This window comes from Trachypithecus francoisi, unplaced genomic scaffold (assembly GCF_009764315.1).
Source record: "Trachypithecus francoisi isolate TF-2019V2 unplaced genomic scaffold, Tfra_2.0 Lachesis_group18, whole genome shotgun sequence".
Taxonomy (NCBI): Eukaryota; Metazoa; Chordata; class Mammalia; order Primates; family Cercopithecidae; genus Trachypithecus; species Trachypithecus francoisi.
In genome coordinates, this window is record NW_022681463.1 from 6,415,806 (window position 1) to 6,442,906 (window position 27,101).

Below are 27,101 nucleotides of genomic sequence, written 5' to 3' on the forward strand. Positions count from 1 at the left end.
CAAGCATTCTTATACACCAATAACAGACAAACAGAGAGCCAAATCATGAGTGAACTCCCATTCACAATTGCTTCAAAGAGAATCAAATACCTAGGAATCCAACTTACAAGGGATGTGAAGGACTTCTTCAAGGAGGACTACAAAACACTGCTCAATGAAATAAAAGAGGACACAAACAAATGGAAGAACATTCCATGCTCATGGATAGGAAGAATCAATATCATGAAAATGGCCATACTGCCCAAGGTAATTTATAGATTCAATGCCATCCCCATTAAGCTACCAATGACTTTCTTCACAGAATTGGAAAAAACTACTTCAAAGTTCATATGGAACCAAAAAAGAGCCCACATTTGCCAAGACAATCCTAAGCCAAAAGAACAAAGCTAGAGGCTTCATATATACCTGACTTCAAAGTATACTACAAGGCTACAGTAATCACAGAGATATAGACCAATGGAACAGAATAGAGCCCTCAGGAATAATACCACACATCTACAACCATCTGATCTTTGACAAACCTGACAAAAACAAGAAATGGGGAAAGGATTCCCTATTTAATAAATGGTGCTGGGAAAATTGGCTAGCCATATGCAGAAAGCTGAAACTGGATCCCTTCCTTACACCTTATACAAAAATTAATTCAAGATGGATTAGAGACTTAAATATTAGACCTAAAACCATAAAAACCCTAGAAGAAAACCTAGGCAAGACCATTCAGGACATAGGCATAGGCAAGGACTTCATGTCTAAAACACCAAAAGCAATGGCAACAAAACCCAAAATTGACAAATGGGATCTAATTAAACTAAAGAGCTTCTGCATAGCAAAAGAAACTACCATCAGAGTGAACAGGCAACCTACAGAATGGGAGAAAAGTTTTGTAATCTATCCATCTGACAAAGGGCTAATATCCAGAATCTACAAAAAACTCGAATTTACAAGAAAAAAACAACCTCATCAAAAAGTGGGCGAAGGATATCAATAGAGATGTCTCAAAAGAAGACATTTATGCAGCCAACAGACACATGAAAAAATGCTCGTCATCACTTGCCATCAGAGAAATGCAAATCAAAACCACAATGAGATACCATCTCACACCAGTTAGAATGGTGATCATTAAAAAGTCAGGAAACAACAGGTGCTGGAGAGGATGTGGACAAATAGGAACACTTTTACACTGTTGGTGGAATTGTAAACTAGTTCAACCATTGTGGAAGACAGTGTGGCGATTCCTCAAGGATCTAGAACTAGAAATACCATTTGACCCAGTCATCCATGACTGGGTATATACCCAAAGGATTAAAAATCATGCTGCTATAAAGACACACACACACGTATGTTTATTGTGGCACTATTCACAATAGCAAAGACTTGAAACCAACCCAAATGTCCATCAATGATAGACTGGATTAAGAAAATGTGGCACATATACAACATGGAATACTATGCAGCCATAAAAAAGGATGAGTTTGTGTCCTTTGTAGGGACATGGATGCAGCTGGAAACCATTATTCTCAGCAAACTATTGCAAGAACAGAAAACCAAACACCATATATTCTCACTCATAGGTGGGAACTGAACAATGAGATCACTTGGACACAGGAAGGGGAGCATCACACACCAGGGCCTGTCGTGGGGTGGTGGTGGGGGAGGGATAGCATTAGGAGATATACCTAATGTAAATGACGAGTTAATGGGTGCAGCACACCAACATGGCACATGGATACATATGTAACAAACCTGCACGTTGTGCACATATACCCTAGAACTTAAAAGTATAATAAAAAATAAATAATAAAAACAAAAAACAAACAAACAAAAACCAAAATGCTAGTGCAAAATGCAATTGCTGTAGGAAGATATGTGCCTGGAGGCAGCAGTAGGGGTCATCTTCTGTGTATAACTTGAAGGTAGGGCTGGTGACATTTGCAGGGAAATCAGATGTGGGGTGTGGAAGGAAAACCAGCATCAACAGTCTTACTAAGTGTGTTGGCCCAAGAAGCGACAAGAGTGGGACTGTCATGAGCCAGGGCGGAAAGGCCACGAGACGTGAAGGTTGGAAGAGCTCAAATGACCACATTTGGGTATTGGAATTTTGAGATTTCTACTAAACTAGTGATTTTCTATTTGTGGGGAAGGATCACTTGCTTTTAGTTCCAATTAATCGTGGACTGATACCTTTGTAAAACATAATAAAAAGAATTACTAAAAAATGTGATTCAAAGACATATGAAGTTCAAGCTCTGATTCTTATTAACTCCAACAGATAGGGATTAAACCAACAGACTGCTGGAAGAATTTCTATAAAAACACTTATTTCCGTTACACACTGGTCATAAAAAATTCATATACCTACTCATCCGCAGACAGCACATTGGGAAGCACATATTACCATTTAATCCATAATGTTTAAATTGCTTGTCTACCCATTAGAGGTGATTTCAGACACCATAATGTACAACATTCCTATTATGAAATGGATCCTAATCGATTGAGCTTTTCTGTATTTTAGGAAATCAGCAGAAGAAACCCATGCCTCAAACAGTGGCAAATTTATGTTATATGAACATTAGGAAAGCAGAGAGTAGTATAAATAGTTCAGGTGATCAAGAGAGAGGAACTGACTAGAAAACAAATTATTTAAGAAGATAGTCCACTGGGTGGAGGAGCTAGAGGCAGGAGTTTGACAAAAAGGTAGGAAGTATTTACTGTTTAAGAGGGACACAGCAGAAAAACTCATATAACTAACTCCATTTTGTTAAGCGGCTTTACCTATTCTTGTACGTGGGCTAGGATCATCTTAAAGCACTGAGATAATAATGCAAAAATAGCAATCGTATAGTTTTTACTCTGGGATTAAAGGAGAAGTGCATAAGCAACTATGTTTTATTAAAGATGTCCAGGAAAGTTGTAGCCTGACAAGGACAAAGTTCCCAACTCCTTAGACCCTCCCTGGTCCCCAGGTGTCTATAGTCCTTATTCACCTTTTGATACCAACACCCTCCTCTTCTGTATATGTCCCTCCCATAAACACTCTCTGGCCAGCCTGAAAAATTGGAGAAGGTACATTAGAACACTAGTTTACCATCTTCTCAGTTTTGCTGGCTTTCCAAATAAACCTACTTTTCCTCCCATCAACCTTGTCTCTGGTGTTTGGCTTTTGAGCAGCCCAAGAACCAGATGTTAACAAACTATCAATGAGTTAAAGAATAACAAACTGTGATAAATTCTCTGAAGATAGATAGTCCATGATGATGTAATCTAGAAGCTCTGGGAAGGTTTACTTAAAGAGTGGGTACTATTTTGAGTGGGAGTTTATAAAGCTAACTATTTTATGGAGTAGAAATATAACTCTAGGGGAAACAGACAAACAGAGAAACAGTCTAAGGAAAGCCCTTGATGCAGGAAGGCAGGTGATAAGTGATTTAAATGTAAGTGAGAAAGAGTCCTCAGTGACTGTTCGGGGCAGATCAGGAGGATTCTAGTCTCTGGAATAAGGGTTGTGGTCTTTTTCCCATGAAAAGTGGTGGGCCATAGAGAAGATTCAAGACTGGGAGCTTTGAGATTACATTTGTGCTTTATAAAAATTACTCTAGTTCATTGTGAGATTGGATTGAAAAAGAATGATGAAGCCTCCCCTAGAAAGTTAGTAGGCTGTTAGAGAAGGGAAGGTAATGGCTTTGATGAGGGTGCTTACCACGGAGGTGGAGAGAACCAGAATAAATGCATATTTAGATGTAGTGTCACTTTAAAGGCACAAATGGGTAAAGAAAGAGAAAACAATTTAAGCAGTGGTCTTCTAGGCTTCTATAATTACGAGTAAAAAAAAAAAAAACCAATGCAATACTGGGAAAAAGATTTAAAAATGGAATAAAAATACACACTTTACAAAAGTAACAGGGTGATAACAGAGACCAAAGTAATCAGCTCTTACCACTTTATGCCAATGACATGATTTCATTAATTTTGACAGAAGTATTTAATTTTAAGTGTATTTACAGTGGCAGGCAATTTATCTAAGCATTAAGATGCTACATTGCATTTTCAGAGGCTAATCAGCATTTGACAATTTATTACTTGTAAGGAAATCTCAGACTTCACATTTACATGAAAATTACTTAATCAGTTTCTCAGTAGACTAGAAAACAAAAGTGTTATCAAAAAGGGATAGCAGGTATGTGCATAATCAGATTTCTTTATAGACATTCTGATTGAATTGCTCTGTGCTCTGTGTAGACTATAACAAAATCAGAGAGTGGGAGAGAAAAAGAAAGAGAAAGAGATTGATTTTGATATTACAAGGTATCTACACTGTTATCAGTGTTGGGAAAGTAACACACAAACGAGGATAGAATCACAGTAAATAAATTCTCCATGCTGTCATTTGAGTAATATTTTTGGATTCTACTATCAGGAATCTGTGCATAAATTATTAACTTTACAAAGACATTCCTGGCAATTCTGAGCCACAACAGTTTCTCTTCTCATGCCAATAGAGAGGCAGTCGTACATGCATAGTCAATGTATGCTCTTTCGCTTCCTGTTCCTGATCTAGCAGGTTCAAGAAAAGTAGAGGAGACAGACAGCAATTTTATAGTCATATGCAGATCCTGCTGGTTCTAGCAAGATCTTCCACAGCAATCATGACAACAGGAAAGTTTAACAGCAGTACTTGTGTCTGTCCACAGGGTATGAGTTTATACTTAACTCCAAAATTTGGAACTGTGCTGAATTTGCTTTATAACTGAGCCAGAACGAAGCTAAACTCACCTTGAAAAATTCAACGTAAGCTATCACCATGCCCAGAAGCTCCAATGAGCCCTTTACTTGCAACATTTGAAGCACTAAAGGGTGATAAAAACATTCAGCAAGACAAAAGCAGTTCAAAAGGCAATTTCCAGGGTACTCACATAGATCTGATTGTTTCCAAAGCGCTTCTGAATCTCATAGAGCAGGCTGCCATCATTGAGCTCGCTGAGTGTGGCCAGGTCATCGTTTGGGGCAGGAGGCATTAGCTTGACCTGGGGAAGAACAGAAAGTATGATCAATTCTAATTGCTTTCCAATCAACTTTCTTCACAGTTGGATGTTCCACTTTCAATTACCTGTCAAAAATTTGAAGACAACCTGAGTTAGGAACTGTTATATGAAATGGTTCAATGAAAAAGAAAAAAAGAAATCCAAAGCCACAGAGCAATGTATTCAGATGAGAATTTTTGTGCTATACTCCCCAGGGTGCAGGTGCACACACCCTGTCTGTTAGCCCAGGCATTAGGTCTGTCAAGATGAGTTCAGCATGTTGACTCTTCTTATTCCCTACTGATAATTTAGACAGCTCTGTACTGTTCTCAGTCCTCTGAAAGATAGGCAGTGAAACACCTCATATATTTGTAGTGTTCCCTAAGCTAAAGCAAAACTTTTCTTTTTTTTTTTTTTTTTTTTGTGACGGAGTCTTGCTCTGTCGCCCAGGTTGGAGTGCAGTGGCTGGATCTCAGCTCACTGCAAGCTCCGCCTCCCGGGTTTACGCCATTCTCCTGCCTCAGCCTCCCAAGTAGCTGGGACTACAGGCGCCCGCCACCTCGCCCGGCTAGTTTTTGTATTTTTTAGTAGAGATGGGGTTTCACCGTGTTCGCCAGGATGGTCTCGATCTCCCGACCTCGTGATCCGCCCGTCTCGGCCTCCCAAAGTGCTGGGATTACAGGCTTGAGCCACCGCGCCCGGCCAACAAAACTTTTCATGTTACCATTGTTGGCATGGTAAGGAAGAAATGTGTATGGAATTTAGATTCTGCATTCATGTAAGATGAGGCCAGGTTTTAAAGGTAGACTCCAGATCTTTCTATTCTGCTCTACATTACTTTTAAGATTAAGGTAGCTATGAGATTAAAATAACTGTCATAAATAAAGCTTTCCTATTTAATGTAACATGCCATGAAAGTTTAAAGACTGTGCAACATTTCAAATAAAAAAGATAAATTTGGATTCTTCAATTAAATGAAAATCCATTATTTTCAAATTAGAAATGTGTAATTTTATGTACACAGAATATGCTCAGAAAAGTAGCCATTTGATGGAATATGGTAGGAGTGTTTTTTTAATATCACACACAGGAGCAAAAGAATAAGAATATTCTTATCAATGTGAGCTCTTAGATACTTCTAGTAAAGTTTTAATAATTATCATTTGTATTCATGTATGTACTCTATATTTGCATTTTGTATTTGTATCTGTATTATATATTATTAATAGTATATACCATTGCTAAATAATTTGAACATAAATATTTCTGCTTATCTAGTAAATGTAGTGTAAAAAATACTAAACATTTTTAATAAAACTAAATTTAGGACTATCTTTTCTGATATTAGTGGATATTTCACAAAGCATAATCTTTCCCATGAGTTCACAAAGTCAGTTTATTTTCTCCCCAGGCTTTCTAACCTAATGCATTAATAATAGAAACACAGGTTGGTGTGGTGGCTTACACCTGTAATCCCAGCATAGGGAGGCTGTGGCAGGTGGATCACTTGAGGTCAGGAGTTCAAGACCAGCCTGACCAATGCGGCAAAACCTCACCTCTACTTAAAATACAAAAAAAAATTAGCCGGGCATGGTGGCACATGCCTGTAATCTCAGCTACTCAGGAAGCTGAGGCACAAGAATTGCTTGAACCCAGGAGGTGGAGGTTGCAGTGAGCCAAAATCGAGCCACTGCACTCCAACCTGGACAACGGAGCAAGACTCTGTCTCAAAAACAAACAAACAAAAATACACACACACACACACACACACACACACACACAATAATAGAAACACAAATTGAGTAGTGGGCATGTTGAAAGGTCAGAATTTTTTTTTTATGAACTCTAGTTAGAATGGTGGCATGGCAGCAAGCTTTATGGCACTGGAGTTCAAACCATTTCTATAAGCAGGAAACACAATATTACAATAGATGCATGTTTACTAAAAACTAATTTGTAAAATATTCCAGTAGCTGGGCATGGTGATGTGCCCTGTAGTCCCAGTTACTCGGGAGGTTGAGGGGAGGGGATTATTTAAACCTAGGGGTTTGGGTTTGAGGCTGCAGTGAGCCATGATAGTGCCACTACGTGCCAGCCTGGGTGACAGGGCTAGGCCCTGTCTCGGAAAAAAAAAAAAAAAAAAATCTAGATTTCAGAAATATCAACAACAAGCCTGTACCCTTCCCCACCAGATGCACAAACTCAAACACCCTGAATTTATTGTTTTAACTACTTTGCAACCTTTAAAGGAAATATATTTCCAAAGATCTTTCAGCATTAACCTACACTAAGCATACAATATAGTTTTACTAAAATTAGTTATTTAATGTTGGGTTAGAGGCATAGCTTTAAGGCTTTGATGTGTCAGAATTATCTACTTGAATCTTTCAAGAGTTGCATCCAAACACTGGTACTTTTCGTTGATAAAAATAGAAGTCATAATGTTCCAGCTATGCCGGTGTTTCCTGGGTCGTCAAAACGATTTTGAAATTGTTTGATATCAACTTTTTAACATTATACACTGAGTTCCACTTTGCGGAGTCTCACAGGCAACCAAGCGCTCCCTAGACTGACAGGTCTCAGAGAGAGGCGTGGCAACAGAAGGAGCGACGCCGCCTTCAGCACAGCCCTCAGGCGAAGGAACTGGTGGTCTTGATCCAGGCAGTTTTTAATTCTGCTTTCATCGGTCATGCAAATTCAGGTAAATATCTTAGACATTCATTTGAGCTTCCCTACTTCGAATGTTAGAAAATGCGAGCTCATCTACCTCTGAAACATCAATTATTTGTATTTGGCTGGTTGAACAACAGTGTTTTGTTTTGTTTTTTGTTTTTTTTTTTTGAGGCGGAGTCTCGCTCTGTCCCCCGGACTGGAGTGCAGTGGCCAGATCTCAGCTCACTGCAAGCTCCGCCTCCCGGGTTTACACCATTCTCCTGCCTCAGCCTCCCGAGGAGCTGGGACTACAGGCGGCCGCCACCTCGCCCGGCTAGTTTTTGTATTTTTAGTAGAGACGGGGTTTCACCGTGTTAGCCAGGATGGTCTCGATCTCCTGACCTCGTGATCCGCCCGTCTCGGCCTCCCAAAGTGCTGGGATTACAGGCTTGAGCCACCGCGCCCGGCCGAACAACAGTGTTTAAACCCCAGTTGTACATCTTCCAATCTGTGAGTTCTTGAATAGTTTTCTACCTTCACATCATGAAGCTGCTTTTCATTCTCTATGTGATGAAAGATAGTATATACTTCAGAGAGTGGCTGAGGGAATTAAAAAAAGAGGGGAATTTGGCCTGGCGCCTCCTCTGCAGCTAAGTGTGCCTCATTAGTGCCCTTCGTAACATATCTAGGGGCCACGGAGACCATGTAACTTCCTACCAGCTTCCCTTGGGGCTGCGGGAGGGAGGGATGCGGGTGAGTGTGGAGGGCCCTGGGTCTGTCCGCGCTGTTCTCAGCAAAGATGCTCAGCTTTCCTTTGCTTTAGGAATCAGAGTTCTCATTCACATATTTCTTTCTGAGGAAGGTTCTTCTGCTGAATAACATTTTAAAACATTTTGGCATTCATTGTTATAGCATCCTTATTTAATGGATGAAGAACTTGAGGCCCAGAGAGGACATGGACTTTTTCTAGGGTCACACAGCTGATAAGTCAGAAGCAAAAGCTGGCCTGATAACCACTGGGGAACAGGAGGAATTCCAGTGGATAATGGAAACATCTGATGACATCTATTCAATCATGGGCCAAATTTCCCTTGCTCACCTTCTTTGTCGGCCATTGTGCTAGAGGTTTAGCACAAAGAGGAAAAAAGGAATGATGTTTGTGACCTCCCCTATGCAGGGGACAAGTTAGGACAAAAATAGGAAATTACAAGTACAAAATGTATGTGAGGGGAAAACAAGATGCTTTGAAAAGAGAAAAATTTTACTTTAGATGATCCGAGAAGTCCTCTTCAAAGAGGTCACGTTGATGTTGAAATTGGACATCATTTTAAAAGGCAGTCCTGTGGGATGTGGGGAGAGATGTCTCAGGGAGAGGGAAGGACATGGTGAGGGCTGTAAGGTCGGGAGATGGGTGTGTGGGAGGCCCTGGAATCTGCCCTGGTGTGGAGGAGGTGGGAGAAGGCAGCAGCAGGGGATATTGAAGGAGCTGGAAAAGCTTCCTGGGCCATGAGGACGAGCTGCTTCATTCCAGGAATTAGTGAAAGTCATGGAGGGGACTGAGCATGGGGATGGCAAGACCAGTTTCACAGTGCTAAGATGACACACTGGCAGCTGCAGCAGAGAAAAGGCAGAGTGGTGAGACCAGCCAGCAAGCTCTAGAAAAAGGGGGCCCAAGGAAGAGGCCACAGAGGAATGGATTGGACTTTGATTAATTTAAGAAAAAGAGGAGCTGCCATATGCAACTGTATGCAACTAAGTTGTACTTGATTTCCTAACTAGAATTAATTTAGACAAGATTGAAGATTTTCTTATAAAGATGGATAATTTTACTGCATTCCAGGATCACAGACTGGAATGGTTGCCCTTGGATATAAAAGGAATCTAGAAAACATGTGCAATTAGGGAAGAATGTATTTTCTTTTTTTTTTTTTTTTTTTTTTGAGGCGGAGTCTCGCTCTGTCGCCCGGACTGGAGTGCAGTGGCTGGATCTCAGCTCACTGCAAGCTCCGCCTCCCGGGTTTACGCCATTCTCCTGCCTCAGCCTCCCGAGTAGCTGGGACTACAGGAGCCCGCCACCTCGCCCGGCTAGTTTTTGTGTTTTTAGTAGAGACGGGGTTTCACCGTGTTAGTCAGGATGGTCTCGATCTCCTGACCTCGTGATCCGCCCGTCTCGGCCTCCCAAAGTGCTGGGATTACAGGCTTGAGCCACCGCGCCCGGCCGGAAGAATGTATTTTCTAGAGGTGAAATAACTTGTGGCAGAAGTCCTTATGTAGAGATACACATGAAAGGGAACTTTCACCATCAATTTAGGGATGGATGTAAATATATTTTCTTTCAAATATCTTTGCAACGTTTCTCCAAAGTACATAAACTTACACACACATATAGACAACCCCAAAAGCGATGTAGGCATGCATGAATGCATGTACGAAAATTAATTCATATGCATATTCATATATGTAACTAATTTGATGTAAATCAGTAAATGATTGCAATAACTTTGAGTAATGCAAAAAGAAGGCAAAACTCTCCAGCAAGTTAGCATACATCTTCAACTCCCAAAGAAATCATAAAAAGGAAGAAAATCAAGAGCAAGATTTGTATTTTCTTCGGAAGTAATGATTTATGCTAAGATAATAAGATCCCTCTTACAGTCACGATGCTAACAATTTCAGTGCAAATTTCTGTGTGCACATTTAGCAAAAACATGAATAGTACTAACAGAAGTTCTGCATTTGTTATCACAGACATCTCATTGGTATTCCTGTGGATTCTCGTCTTCAGTGGCACAGCTGTTACATGGGTCAGAGAGTATACTAGGCTGACAGTAAAAATGTGACTACTCCCTAGCCTGTTTATAGTTACACAGTGGGGCAGATCCAGTGTGAGAGTAGATCAAGGGAAGAGTTCCTTGCATTTCTCACGTCAAGATTCCAAAATGACCCGAAAGGAAGCTTTGATAATCAGTCTTAAGCAAGGCTATCAAAGGAGCACATTCTTTATAGATTTCAAAAGCATTGTGACAGCTGATAAGTAGAAAGAAAAATAAAAAGTATATCTGTGGATGTTTTTATGCTGCATATGTAGGCTGAAAAGTAGGCACCACCAATGTCTGCCAAATAATTATAACAATAATCACCAGATAAGTACAAAATATTGCCTATCCTCTCCAAAATTGACCACTATGGTTTTTATTATATGTATTTCCAAAAGGAGAGATCTAAAACACAAGACAGACATACTTTGGAAATCAAGGAAGAATTTAGGGGAAACACTTTGAGAAATGTTTTGCGATCCAAAGCTAATTTAAGTTTTGAAAGTATTCTGAATTTGCTGATCCCTCGTCTCCATTGTGTGGACGCGGTTTTGAGAACTGTGGGCTTTACCATGTTGTCTTGTGTTTGCTTGTTTGTGATTTCTCTCTGGGAGGCTGGTAGTACACGTCCAGGGAGTAGAAGCCCAAGGGGCAACAGAAATGATCTGACTTGTGGGATCAGGGTCACATGATTTGGAGGAAGGCAGTCTAGGGGCAAACAACCCAGTATAGATAAGTAAAAAAAAAAAAAGGAGAAAATTAAAAAAAAAAAAAAAAAAGACTATGTGTTGGACGGGTGCAGGGGCTCATGCCTGTAATCTCAGCACTTTGGGAGGCCGAGGCAGGCGGATCACCTGAGGTCAGGGAGTTCGAGACCGGCCTAACATGGTGAAACCCCATCTCTGCTAAAAATACACAAATTAGCTGTGTGTGGTGGTGGGCACCTGTAATCCCAGCTACTCGGAAGGTTCAGGCAGGAGAATTGCTTGAACCCAGGAGACGGAGGTTGCAGTGAGCTGAGATGGCGCCACTGTACTCCAGCCTGGGTGACAGAGTGAGACTCCATCTCAGAAAGAGAAAAGAAAAAAGAAAAAAAGAAAAAAGAAGCTGTGTGGACCAGAATGACCAGATTAAGAAAGGGTGATCACATGACACATACTTTACTTTGCTTCCCAAGGCTTCCACCCGTGCCACGCCTGGACAGTCCTGTGTAGTTTTGCCTTCCTTTTGTTATTCTGCCAAGGTTTCTTAAATAGTGAAGTCTACCAGGCCCTTTCCCTTTCCCTTTCCCTTTCCCTTTCCCTGGCTGAAGATCTACGTGTTTGCATCTCTGTGGACTACAGGAAGAAAGTTTTAGCGAATCTTACAAACCTGCTGTGGTGCCACTAGAAGAGCCCTGGATACAAAATAAAAGAAACATCTGTGATTCTAGACAACTTGTTTAACTTTTTGGTCAAGAAAAGGGTCACACTCTGTCGTCCATGCTGGAGTGCAGTGATGACATCCTAGCTCACTGCAGCCTCCAAGTTCTGAGCTCAAGCAATCCTCCCACCTCAGCCTCCTGAGTTGGTGGGACCACAGGTGTGGGCCACCATGCCCTGCGCCATCATGCCCTGCTAAGTTTTAAATATTTTGTAGAGATGGGGTTTTGCTATGTTGCCCGGGATGGTCTTGAACTATTGGCCTCAAGCAATCCTCCCACCTTGGCCTCTAAAAGTGCTGGGATCACTGGAGTAAGCCACCGCTCCCAGTCTGCTTAAGTTTCTTGAGTTTAAGTTTGGTCAGCTTGAAACTCAGTTTGAAGCTTGAGTTTAAGTTATGTAGTGAAAGTAGTTAATAACCTGCTCACAGTGACGTTTTGAGGATTAAGATAATGCAGGTGAAAGCATTTCTAAGCTTTGAAATGTTAACCAACATAACACATTATTTTGCATTATTATTTTCTAAAATCATCTATATTTACATTGAAAAGTATAAAGTCCTGTGGATATGTTGACTGGAACTACATGAATTTAGAACAGATCCGTGCAGGGAGTAGAAGACGTTACAGCTCTGGCAAAATCAGAGTATGTAATTCCAGTCAGTCACATACAGCCAGTCTATACAATAATAACAATAGGAATAATACATCCATCTACTGTCATCTTCATAACAACCATACAAGGCTGGTCTTATGTACCCATTTTACACTTGAGGCTCAGTAAGGCTATGGGACTTCCATAGAGTTCCTGAGCTGCAGACCTGAACCACAGCAAAGCTGCAGGCTTCTCTCCCGCTTTCTCTCTACCCCAGGCTATCATGGCTTCACTAAACGGAATAATCACTTGACTTCAATTTCAACCTTAAACCTAATTTAAGTAAACATTTCTGAAAGAAGAGAGGGAGGAAAGAGGGAAAATAAGAAATTAGGGAACCAAGGAAAGAACGAAAAATCCCAGCAGGTCAGGGAGGGATGGGATGGGAAAGGAAACCAGGAGGGAAAGGGAAGAGAAGGAATTCTTGCACATTATATGTCACTTAAGAAACATTCTGAGTTCTCAGAGATATTATAAAAACAAATGTTAATTTTAGTGGTTCTCGGAAATTAAAAAAAATAAAATGTCAAATCATGTCTTTAATATTCATTTACACAGTTACCATATGATAAGACCTACACTTTGTAAAAATCTGGAAAGAGAGATGCAAAGTAGTTTTTATTTTAATTTTAAAAAATTTTCCACATGATGTATTTATCTCTAAAATGTGAATCAGAGCTTTATGGCTTTGAAAAGAGTTTTGGAAAGCTTTCCTATGAAATGTGAATATATAATCCATTCAGTTTATCACGCTGCTCTTCCCTGGAGGGAACCGTCCAGCTAGCACCTTGTGGGCAAGAACATAGGAGAACATGATGGATACAGTGCGGCATATTACCAGGTGAATATTAGATCACACAGGAGAATAAAGCCTGGGTAGCCACCGTTCCCTCTCTATTAATGCATAAATAGAACATGGTTACAATTACTTTTTATTTCTAGGATACAATTATAAAAAGTCTACATTAAAACAGAAAAGCTATCCTATGAAGATTACACTTGATATTCTTATGTCCTGAATGTCTTATATTTGAAGAATATTTTATGTCTTTTAGAAACATCTTATTAAATTACCACTTAAAAAGCAATCAATCTGCTAATCATAAATTGTTTTAACTCCACAGAGGGAGAAATCTCAGTACTTTGATGAAATGGTTGACCTAGTTTGCTCTTCTTTAATTAAATAAATATCATTATACTTACTACTGCTAAACTCAAACACCTAATTAACACAGCTTGAAAGCAAATTAATAGAAATGTACAATAATTTCACATATACACATTGACTAAAAGTCATGCCATATCACTAATTGCATTCAAAAGTTTTTGAATGTTAGTTAATTTGAACAGTAGGAAATCAATTCACTTGAGATTTTTCACACATTTCTATAAATGAATTAAGAAAAAATACTTCAAAACAATGCCAGTAAAAACAAAACTACATTTTAAAGTTATCTTTAATTTCTCTAGGTTATATAATGAATAACATTAATTTTCCCATTCTTAGTAACAAATTAAGGTATGAGGAAAATAACTCCGTAAGTTTAAAAATAATATTCAATTGCTGGTCATACTCAATTTTTTGCTCACATACCTATTCTACTAGAATGCTATGATGTAATATTTTAATCAATAAACAAGCTATTGAAAAAATGAAATAGTTCCCCTCCCAAAAGGAAATACGTGAAAATATATATATATATACACACACACACACACATATATATATAAATTTTGTTAAATCTAAAGGTGAGCAGTAATGGTTTTATATATAACAAGAGAAAGCAGCCCATAAGACTTTACTCAAAGTGGCTGCCCATGAAAACAATTAGGAAACAGAACTCATTCTTGAGTTTCAACTCAAGAATGTAAATAAAAATGAATGTAATAAACTAAGAATGTAAATAAACAATGTAAAATGAATGTAATAAACTAAGAATGTAAATAAACAATGTAAAATATGAATGTAATAAACTAAGAATGTAAATAAACAATGTAAACTATGAATGTAATAAACTAAGAATGTAAATAAACAATGTAAAATATGAATGTAATAAACTAAGAATGTAAATAAACAATGTAAAATATGAATGTAATAAACTAAGAATGTAAATAAACAATGTAAAATATGAATGTAATAACAAAAGAATGTAAATAAACAATGTAAACTATGAATGTAATAAACTAAGAATGTAAATAAACAATGTAAACTATGAATGTAATAAACTAAGAATGTAAATAAACAATGTAAACTAAGAATGTAAATAAACTAAGAATGTAAATAAACAATGTAAACTATGAATGTAATAAACTAAGAATGTAAATAAACAATGTAAATATGAATGTAATAACTAAGAATGTAAATAAACAATGTAAAATATGAATGTAATAAACTAAGAATGTAAATAAACAATGTAAAATATGAATGTAATAAACTAAGAATGTAAATAAACAATGTAAAATATGAATGTAAATAAACTAAGAATGTAAATAAACAATGTAAAATATGAATGTAATAAACTAAGAATGTAAATAAACAATGTAAACTATGAATGTAATAAACTAAGAATGTAAATAAACAATGTAAAATATGAATGTAATAACTAAGAATGTAAATAAACAATGTAAAATATGAATGTAATAAACTAAGAATGTAAATAAACAATGTAAAATATGAATGTAATAAACTAAGAATGTAAATAAACAATGTAAACTATGAATGTAATAAACTAAGAATGTAAATAAACAATGTAAAATATGAATGTAATAAAAAGAATGTAAATAAACAATGTAAACTATGAATGTAATAAACTAAGAATGTAAATAAACAATGTAAACTATGAATGTAATAAACTAAGAATGTAAATAAACAATGTAAACTATGAATGTAATAAACTAAGAATGTAAATAAACAATGTAAACTATGAATGTAATAAACTAAGAATGTAAATAAACAATGTAAAATATGAATGTAATAAACTAAGAATGTAAATAACAATGTAAAATATGAATGTAATAAACTAAGAATGTAAATAAACAATGTAAAATATGAATGTAATAAACTAAGAATGTAAATAAACAATGTAACTATGAATGTATAAAATAAGAATGTAAATAAACATGTAAACTATGAATGTAAAAACTAAGAATGTAATAAACAATGTAAACTTGAATGTAATAAACTAAGAATGTAAAAAACAATGTAAACTATGAATGTAATAAACTAAGAATGTAAATAAACAATGTAAACTATGAATGTAATAAACTAAGAATGTAAATAAACAATGTAAACTATGAATGTAATAAACTAAGAATGTAAATAAACAATGTAAACTATGAATGTAATAAACTAAGAATGTAAATAAACAATGTAAAATATGAATGTAATAAACTAAGAATGTAAATAAACAATGTAAATATGAATGTAATAAACTAAGAATGTAAATAAACAATGTAAAGTATGAATGTAATAAACTAAGAATGTAAATAACAATGTAAACTATGAATGTAATAAACTAAGAATGTAAATAAACAATGTAAACTATGAATGTAATAAACTAAGAATGTAAATAAACAATGTAAACTATGAATGTAATAAACTAAGAATGTAAATAAACAATGTAAATATGAATGTAATAAACTAAGAATGTAATAAACAATGTAAATATGAATGTAATAAACTAAGAATGTAAATAAACAATGTAAAGTATGAATGTAATAAACTAAGAATGTAAATAAACAATGTAAACTATGAATGTAATAAACTAAGAATGTAAATAAACAATGTAAACTATGAATGTAATAAACTAAGAATGTAAATAAACAATGTAAACTATGAATGTAATAAACTAAGAATGTAAATAAACAATGTAAACTATGAATGTAATAAACTAAGAATGTAAATAAACAATGTAAACTATGAATGTAATAAACTAAGAATGTAAATAAACAATGTAAACTATGAATGTAATAAACTAAGAATGTAAATAAACAATGTAAACTATGAATGTAATAAACTAAGAATGTAAATAAACAATGTAAAATATGAATGTAATATACTAAGAATGTAAATAAACAATGTAAAATATGAATGTAAATAAACTAAGAATGTAAATAAACAATGTAAAATATGAATGTAATAAACTAAGAATGTAAATAAACAATGTAAATATGAATGTAAATAAACTAAGAATGTAAATAAACAATGTAAAATATGAATGTAAATAAACTAAGAATGTAAATAAACAATGTAAACTATGAATGTAATAAACTAAGAATGTAAATAAACAATGTAAATATGAATGTAATAAACTAAGAATGTAAATAAACAATGTAAAATATGAATGTAATAAACTAAGAATGTAAATAAACAATGTAAACTATGAATGTAATAAACTAAGAATGTAAATAAACAATGTAAACTATGAATGTAATAAACTAAGAATGTAAATAAACAATGTAAACTATGAATGTAATAAATAAGAATGTAAATAAACAATGTAAACTATGATGTAAATAAACTAAGAATGTAAATAAACAATGTAAACTATGAATGATAAACTAAGAATGTAAATAAACAAGTAAACTATGAATGTAATAAACTAAGAATGTAAATAAACAATGTAAACTTGAATGTAATAAACTAAGAATGTAAATAACAATGTAAACTATGAATGTAATAAACTAAGAATGTAAATAAACAATGTAAACTATGAATGTAATAAACTAAGAATGTAAATAAACAATGTAAATATGAATGTAATAAACTAAGAATGTAAATAAACAATGTAAATATGAATGTAAATAAACTAAGAATGTAAATAAACAATGTAAATATGAATGTAAAAATAAGAATGTAAATAAACATGTAAAATATGAATGTAATAAACTAAGAATGTAAATAACCATGTAAAAATGAATGTAAATAAACTAAGATGGAATAAACAATGTAACTATGAATGTAATAAACTAAGAATGTAAATAAACATGTAAAATATGAATGTAATAAACTAAGAAGTAAATAAACAATGTAAAATAACTGAGAAATTTGTTTCCTCAACACTCACTGCAAACTAATTTGAGTCTTAAATATCTGTAATGAAAACAAAAACCAAGCTTTTAGATTACTAAATTTATGGGCATAAGTGTTAAAATGTATGAGAGGCAAGAGGGTGTTAGACACTAGTTAATTAATAGTTATTTTTCCTCTATACAGGATACTAATTACAGGATAGTATTAAATCATAACTGGAAATGGAAAGTTATGTCAGACATTAAAGTACACAAATTATATGGCTCAGAAACACATGGAATGTCAAAAGAAGTTAATAGGATCCTTAAGAAAGTTAAGAATATTTTGCCAGGTGTGGTGGCTAACACCTATAATCCAAGCACTTTGGGAGGCTGAGGTGGGAGGATCACCTGAGCCTAGAAGTCAAGATCAACCTGGGAAACACAGTGAGACCCTATCTCTTAAAAAACACACACACACACAGAAAAAAAAGTCCGAGCATGGTGGCACACAGCCTAGTCCTAGCTATCTGGAAGCTGAGGCAGAAGGATCACTAGAGCCTGTGAGGCTGAGGCTGCAATGAGCCATGATTGTGACACTGCACTCCAGCCTGAGTGACACAACAACGTTCTGTCTCAAAAAATATATACGTATTTTCTCTTAAATTTTAGCTAACCTTTGATTTGTCTAGTACTGTGGACTCACTGTATTTCTCCAAATTCGTAGGTGGAAGCCCCCATCCCTAATGCAACTGTATTTGGAGATAGAGCCTATAAGGAAGTGATTTAGGTTAAATGAAATCATAAGGGTGGGATCCTGATCCTACAAGATTACTCCAGAGAGTGCCCTCTCCCTGCTCCTCCCTGCCTCTCCCTCCTTCCCATTCCCCCTGCCTCCTTCTGTCCACCCTGCAAGGACACAGCAGTGGGAAGGCGCCCTGCACCTTTAGTCAACCTGCACCTTGACCTTGGACCCCCGAATCCAAAAAAAAAAAAAACTGTGAGAAATGCATTTCTGTTGTCGAAGCCACCCAGACTGCGGTGTTTTGTCATGGCAGCTTGAGCCGATGAATACACCTACTAAAATTTAAAAGTGTTTCAAATGTTTTGCTTATCTGCTTTAGTTACTTGAAATAACAAAAATTACTAAAATTAAAATTAAATTTTAAGAAGATCTTTAGGAAACCTGGCTAAAATATCTATAAGATATGAAAAAATAGATACACTGAAGAAAGCTATTTTCAAGGATGCAAGTTATTCTGCCACTTATAAAACAGAAATATACAAAAATCATTTATTTCTATGGCCATAATAAAATACATTAATTTCCATAACTCCAAGCTCATTCCCCTCTCCCCCTTCGAATCCAAAATTACCTCCCATAACTTGGGCGCCAAAGACATATATGCACACGCAAACACACACACACGCAACGTAAACACACAGACACACACAAATACACATACAATGCATGACCACAGTTACTTTTAAGAATAAATGATTCAGTGACTGGTTTGCCCTTCTTGTTCGTAAAATATTTGGATCATTGAAATAAACCAAAAAACACAGAATACATAAAAATCAAAATAATGACAAATGACTCGACTGGAAATATTCAAGAAGTAATGAGCTGGCTGAGTTTACATTCCTAGTATATAAGTCAAAACCAAAATTCAAATTGTAAAGCACAATAGCAATTATGCGTGTTGATCAGCAGAATGCACTAATTGTTTATGAAAACTGCAAGCAAAATATTAATCTAGGCATTAATTTGTCTTTGAATATAAGTTAGTGCACACTTGTTTTTGAAATATGTGGGATTTTAATACATTACTTGATATGAAAAAGTATTGGTAGACATGCAGTGAGGGAGGGATTACCTGCTCGGGTTTGGTGGAACCGCCCATCGTGGGGTTTTCAGGGGTGCTGTCCTGAGACTGCTGCTTACACAGACCTTTCGTTGCATCTTTGAACATAATGTCTTTTTCCAACAGACTGTCTTGCTTGGCAATTGGTAACACTAGGGGACTGCTAGAGGAAAAAAAGTCAATATTACAATCAGTCTCTTTCTAATGTTTTATCAATTGAAAATTACCAATACAGGATAGTTGGACTATAGACGGTGATTTTATTCAGATAAATACTTCTTATAAACTGCAGGAAAAAAAATTAATAAGAAATCTGTAGGCCGGGCGCGGTGGCTCAAGCCTGTAATCCCAGCACTTTGGGAGGCCGAGACGGGCGGATCACGAGGTCAGGAGATCCAGACCATCCTGGCTAGCACGGTGAAACCTCGTCTCTACTAAAAAATACAAAAAAAAACTAGCCGGGCGAGGTGGCGGGCGCCTGTAGTCCCAGCTACTCGGGAGGCTGAGGCAGGAGAATGGTGTAAACCCGGGAGGCGGAGCTTGCAGTGAGCTGAGATCTGGCCACTGCACTCCAGCCCGGGCCACAGAGCGAGACTCCGTCTCAAAAAAAAAAAAAAAAAAAGAAAAAAAAAAGAAATCTGTAAACTTTAAAAAAATTAATTCTAAACTTTATTCAATTTTAACTTTAAAAGAAAAAATATATACTTATTTGAATTCCAGAAGACAACGTTTACAAATGTGTATCTGACTATAATAGATGAATCCATAAACAATTTAAGTGCTGAGATTGAAATGCATGGCTGAACTAGACAAGATTTAACATTTAAACGCAAAAATTGATTGCAAACAGCTGAATAAAGGCATAATTGTATAATTAGTTTAAAAATTACTCATTTAGGATTTAAAATACAAAATCATGGGCAAAATTTCAAGTTTCTAATGGAATAATAACACGAGAATTAAAAATAATAATATCTTTAAGGACTGCAACATTACAAACAGAGTAACTTTTGTTAATTCTATACAGCTCAAAGCCAAAAAAGGAAAGATACTTAACTTTATATTCTTCTATTGACTTTATTGCCAAAATACAGCCATTATTTTATAATGTTCATTAAAAATAGAAAATAAATGATAAATGTTGCATCGTATCACTAAGATTTAAAATGTGCCTCCTGAATTGTTACCATATAAGCAGAAATGCATGTGTATTTAATCAAGCGCCATCTATGTAAACATAATTATTTCATGTAGTCTACCATAGTCACTGTGATTCTAACTAGAGCTAAGTGCAATTTTTTTGCCTCTTTTAAACTTCTATTTATTGAGGTCTAGTTTACATACAGTAAAATTCACCCTTTGTTGTTCAGTTCAATGAGAGTCGACTGATATACATAGTTGCATAAGCAAAATAACCAGCAATGTATAGAATACTTAATCACCTCCAAGAGACCCTTTGTGTCCCTTGGAGTCAATTATTATTAGGTGAATTTGTGGCTTCTCACACTGTGATTTTTATTTGAATTTCATTTTCTTATTTTAAAATACTTATTAAACAAAAATGGAATATATTCAAGGTGTATAATGTGGTGATTTGATATACATTTTGTAAAGGAAACTACAATTCTATTAATTAACATATCACATTAGATCTCCAAAATTTGCTCATCGTATGATTTAAAGTGTGTGCTCTATGACTGACACCTTCCCTTGCTCCGACTCTCCAATACCTGGCAGCCACCGTTCTACTCTCTGCTTCTCTGATTTTCAGGTTTTTAAGAGTCCACACATAAGCAAGATCATGCAATATTTATCTGTCTGTGTCTGGCTTACTTCACTTTGCCTAACGTCTTCCACATTGATCCACTGCAAACGATAGAATTTCTTTTTTTTTTTTTTGTAGCTGAATAATATTCTGTAGATATGTACCACAATTTCTTTATCCTTTCATCTGTTCATGGGCCTTAGATTGTTTCCATATTATCACTATCGTGAATAATGCTGAAATGAACATGAGATGGTACATACCTCTTTGAGATCTTGATTTCACTTCTTTTGAATAAAATATCCAGAATTGCAATACTGGATCATGTGTTAGTTCTATTTTTAATTTTTTGAGGAGACTCCATACTTGTTTCCATAGTGACTATACCACTTTGCATCCCCACAAACAGTGTTCAAGGGGCCCCTTTTCTCTATACCCTCACCAACACTGGTTACCTCTTGTCTTTTGGATAATTTTCACCCTTATAGATTTGAGGTGGTATCTTGTTGTGCTTTGAATTTAAATGTCCGTGATGACTAGTGATGGTGAGTACCTTTTCATATACCTGTTGGACAAAATTGTATATCTTCTTTGGAAAAATGTCTATTCAGGTTCTTTGCTCATTTTAAAAACTTAAGAGATTTTTTTTACAGTGAGCTATATGAGTTCATTATGTACTTTAGTTATTTACCCCTTAATCATATATATTTGCACATACATATGCACATACACGTATATATCTAAGTATACAGTTTGCAATTATTTTCTCCCATTAAACATGCTACTCTTTCATTTTGCTGATTTTATTGTTTTCTTTGCTGTGCAGAAGGCTTTTAGTCTGATGCAACTGACTTATTTTTTCTTTTGTCATCTGTGCTTTTTCTTCTGGTGTCATATCCATAAAACTCACTGCCACAAAAGTTGTTGAGGAGCTTCTTGATTTTTTTTTTTTTGGAGGTTTATGGTTTTAAATTTTATATTTAATTCTTTCATCTATTTTGACTTAATTTTTCTACATGGTGTAAGACAAGTGTCCAATTTCATTCTTTTGTATGTGAATATCCAGTTTTCCTAGTACCAACTATTAAAGTAACTTTCTTTTCCCCATTGCATCTTGGCACTCCTGTCCAGTTGACAATATATGCTTAGGTTTATTTCTGCACTTTCCATTCTGTTCCATTGGTCTATGTGTCTATTTTATTGCCAGGATCATAGTATTTTGATTACTATAGCTTTGTTATATAGTTTGAAATCAGGGGATGTGATGCTTTCAACTTTGCTCCTTCTGAAATAAATAGCTTTTGCTATTTAGAGTTTTTGTAGTTCCATACAAAGTTTCTCTTCTTTGGTAAAATGTGGGCTCAAATCTTTTGACTATTTGTATTGGTTTCTTTTTTTTCAGATTATTGACTTTATATATTCTGTATCCAACTCATTTATCAGATAAGCTCTTGGCAAATATTCTCTCCCACTCAGCATCTTTGTACTTTTATTTGCATAATTGTGTTTCAAAGAAAAAAAAATTCTCTTACAGTTTGTGCTTCTGTGACTTATCTAAGTTCCTTTCCTAACCCAACGTCACCAAAAATTTCTCCTGGGTTTTACTCTAGGATTTGTACAATTTTAAGCTTTACACTTTGATCTAAGATCCATTGTGAGTTGCTTTTTGTATACAGTGCTATATATGAGTTGAAGTACATTATTTTCTCATATGGATGTCCAAATGTTTCAGCATTGTTTTTTAAAAAATGACTTTCACTTCCGTTTAGTGGGACACGTTTTTAAAAAATCAATGGATCATATCTGTGTGGGTTTATTTTGGGACTCTTCAGAGTGTTTTATTGATAGAATCATTCATTATTAAATCAATACTACACTGTCTTGATTCAAATATCTTCTCATTTAGACTTGAAACCAGTCATGTGAGTCATCCAACTTTATTTTCACTTTGAAAAATATCTGGCAATCTTTAGCATTTTCATATGCACTTTGAATCTGTTTGTGAATTTTTACAGAAATACCTGTTGTGATTTTGATTAGCATTGCATTCAATTGATAAATCAGTTTGGTGAGAACTGAAATACTGACATTGTTAACTTGTGTCATGCACGAAAACAAGTACCTTTATTTTGATCTTTGTCAATTTCCCTCACCAATATGTTTTAGCTTTCAGAAGGAAAATCTTCCAAATAATTTTTACATTTATTCTGTTTTCTGGTTTTATGAATGTATTTTAAAATTCCAAGGCTGAGTGTAGAAGGATTGCCTAGGTCTAGGAGATTGAGACCAGCCTGGGCAACACAGTGAGCCCCTTCTCTACAAAAAGTAAAAAGTTAGCCAGCTGTGGTGGTGCGTGCCTGTAGTCCCAGCTACTCAGGAGGCTGAGGTGGGAGGATCACTTGGGTCCATGAGGTTGAGGCTGCATTGAACTGTGATTGCATAGGTACGCTCCAGCCTGAGTGACAGAGTGATACCTGGTCTCAAAAAATAATGAAACAAATGAATAAATAAAAATAAAATTCCAATTTCCATTTATTGAATTTTAGTATATAAATACACAAATGATTTTGTATATTAACCTTCACATAGCAAGAAGAGAATAAGCTGAAGGGTTGCTTTCAGTAACCATCACAGTCTCATCACTTTGCAGCCCATCTCTATGCCCTGCCTTGCAACTGAACCATAGAACCTAGGAAAGCATGAATAAAAAAAAAGAGACTAGCAATATTCCTGATGGAAAAGCAGGAATATTAAGAAATAAGTTTACAGAAATGCAAGGTCAGTCTTCCTTATTTTGAACTCTGGATGATGATGTTTTATAGTGTTTGAGCCAATGAAAATACTTGCATGTATGTGAGGGGACAGAGGATCATATATTAATATGAGATAGCATGGCATAGTACAGATCTATGGACATACACTTTCAAGTCAGTAAAACTACCATGTTTGATATCTGGTTATACCACTTTGGGTGAGTTATGTAGCCATTCTGTAAAATCAAATTGCAAATGGACTATAGTGAAGAACTAATAACATAATGCACATAAAGGGAGTAGCAGCATGACTATGGCCATAGCAGGCAATAAAATCAGCTGTTGTTTGTATGTGTCTAGAACTGTCAAGCTTCTGAGATTTCACCCTACTTACAATCTAACAAGTTAGTTTGTTACTATTCCATGGTTAGTTGCAGAAGACAAGAGTTCCCTGGACAAGAGATAAAAGACTTTATTACTCAGGGAAGACACGGAGCTTATGTTTATATCAGTTCTTCATTTATATTTGTCTTCTTATGTTTATATTTGTCTTCTGTTCCATGCAGTGAGGAGGGGGAAGTAGGAAGAAAGCAATACAGCTGGATCTTAATGGATGTCAACACTAGAGAAAGTGCTGTTACAGGAGAGAAAGCCAGGTAGATATCAAGTATCTTTTGAGCAAGCAACAAACATTGCATCAAGGAGCAAATAAGTCAGTCCCTTCTTTTGGGAGTGAATATGATTCTTTAAATTTACTCAGTTGCCTATGTAGCTATCTACATATGCCTTGCAGTCTGACAAACTGAGCAAGAATGTGAAGGATGCTCATGGATCAAGGTAGACGGTTCTTCTCAATAGTATAGTTATTAATTGAAAAAAATTTACTATGAAAAGAAAAGGCTTATAATGCTTATAAAAATTTCATAGCCAGATCTGCTTGATACTGCTGTGATTTGAATATTTGTCGCCAGTGAGGCAGTATTGAGAGGTGAAACCTTTAGGAGGTGATTAGGTAATGAGGACTCTACCCCCATGAATAAATTAATCCATTCATGGATTAACAGATTATTGAGTTAATGGATTAATGTTTTATCATGAGAGTGAGACTGATGGCTTTATAAGAAGAGGAAGAGAGACCTGAGCTAGCACTCTCAGCCCCTCATCATGAGATATCCTGTGCCATCTTGGGACTGTGCAGAGAGTCCCCTCAGCAAGAAGGCACTCACGAGATGTCACCCCTCAACCTTGGACTTCTCAGCCTCCAGAACCATAAGAAATACCTTTCATTTCTTATAAATTACCCAGTTTTAGGCAGCCTGTTATAGGCAACAAAAAATGAACTAAGACAAATACCATCAAATGATAAAATATTACTTCCAAAGAGACCGTCTTTCTTCCACAAGCACCATTGGGACAATGCCTGTCTGCTGTAACTTCATTCATCATTCACAGAGTTCCCAAGAATATGTTCTATGCTTCTTTGAAACAAAACCCCTTCACATATTTTAAAAAGTTGTTATGGTGTGTATGTGTATGTGTGTGTGTGTGTCTATATATCTATATATAGATACATATATATATATATATATATTTTTTTTTTTGAGACAGAATCTCACTCTGTCACCCAGGCTGGAGTGCAGTGGTGTGATCTTGGCTCACTGCAAGCTCTGCCTCCCAGGTTCAAGTGATTCTCCTGTCTCACCCTCCTGAATAGCTGGGACTACAGGCATGAACCACCATGCCGATCAAATTTTTTTTTTTTTTAATTTTTACTAGAGATGGGGTTTCATTATGAAATTCTGAGGCCAGGCTGGTCTCAAACTCCTGTCCTCAAGTGATCCACCTGCCTTGGCCTCCCAAAGTGCTGGGATTACAGGCATAAGCCACCGTTCTTGGCCTTTCCCTATTGTTTTCTATAATTTGAGTGAACTATCTGCAAAACGTTATATTAATTATATGACATTTAACATGTGATAGTCTTCTGTTCTAAACACTCTACATGTATTAAATTTGTTTCATTTTCACAACATTATAAAGTGTTCATTATTTTATAATGTCTGTTTTTTTTTATGAATGAGCGAACTGAGAGCCCAGAGGAGAACTTGCTCTGGACACACACCAGGTGCTACTGGAGCTGAGGTTTGAATCTGTCGGATCTAAGCTACAGAACCTGTGTGCTTACTCACCTGCCACATTGTCTACATCTACCCTCACATCATACAAATATTTTCTGTATTTTTCTTCATCTCTCCATCATATTTTCTTTCTTCTTTGTCAGAGAGCTTTATAAACAAAAGGGAGGGTTTGCATATACCAGTTTTTTTTGAGTCTAGGGTGATTAATAAAAGAGTAGATTGGTCAAGGTCCAAACAAAGAAGACAGTTTATGAAATACAAAAAAGATCACCAATTATAAAGATTTCTTTAGAATAAATACTTTAGAAGAAGAACTGAATTTAGTAAAATAGTTGAAATAATCTTTTTATATCTCAAATCTAATTGCAGTATCACTAGTAGACTCCATGAGAGCTATGGTTGGAAAAAAGATTGGCTTAAGACTATGGAGACATCATTCTAAATCAGACTTTACCTCAAGTTGGCTGCCACCTGAACTTTTAAGGCCTTTGAAATCTCTGGGTCACAGCTTCACCTTTGCAAAATGCAAGAGTTAAACTAGGTAATATCTAAGTGTATATCAAGCCCTACAGTTTTGTATTCTTAATCAATAATCTCTACACATAGAACTTTTCACCTGCATCTCAAAAATAAGTCACTAACTCACTCAATTACATCATAGGTTATATAAGATATACCACTAACAATAATCGCAAAGAAATAGTTACAGAGACTCTCTGTATTTGCACACTGTTTGCATGCTGCTATAAGGACATACTTGAGACTGACTACGTATAAAGGAAAGAGGTTTAATTCACTCACAGTTCTACATGGATGGGGAGGCCTCAGGAAACTTACAATCATGGCAGAAGTCACCTCTTCACAGGGCGGCAGGAGGAAGAATGAGTGCCAACAGGGGAAATGCCAGATGCTTATAAAACCAGCAGATCTCATGAGACTCACTCACTATCATGAGAACAGCATGGGCAAACCACCCGGATGATTCAGTTACCTCCCACTGGATCCC

The 27,101-nt window shown here is 35.8% G+C and overlaps 1 protein-coding gene across 1 annotated transcript in view; it reads right to left on the bottom strand.

Moving 5' to 3' along the window:
• Positions 1 to 27,101, bottom strand: part of MYO16 (myosin XVI) — a 569,170-nt gene that overhangs the window by 373,174 nt on the left and 168,895 nt on the right. Inside the window, 2 exon segments of the mRNA XM_033177288.1 lie at positions 4,914 to 5,024; positions 19,455 to 19,605. Of these exon segments, the coding sequence (XP_033033179.1) occupies positions 4,914 to 5,024; positions 19,455 to 19,605 (262 nt within the window).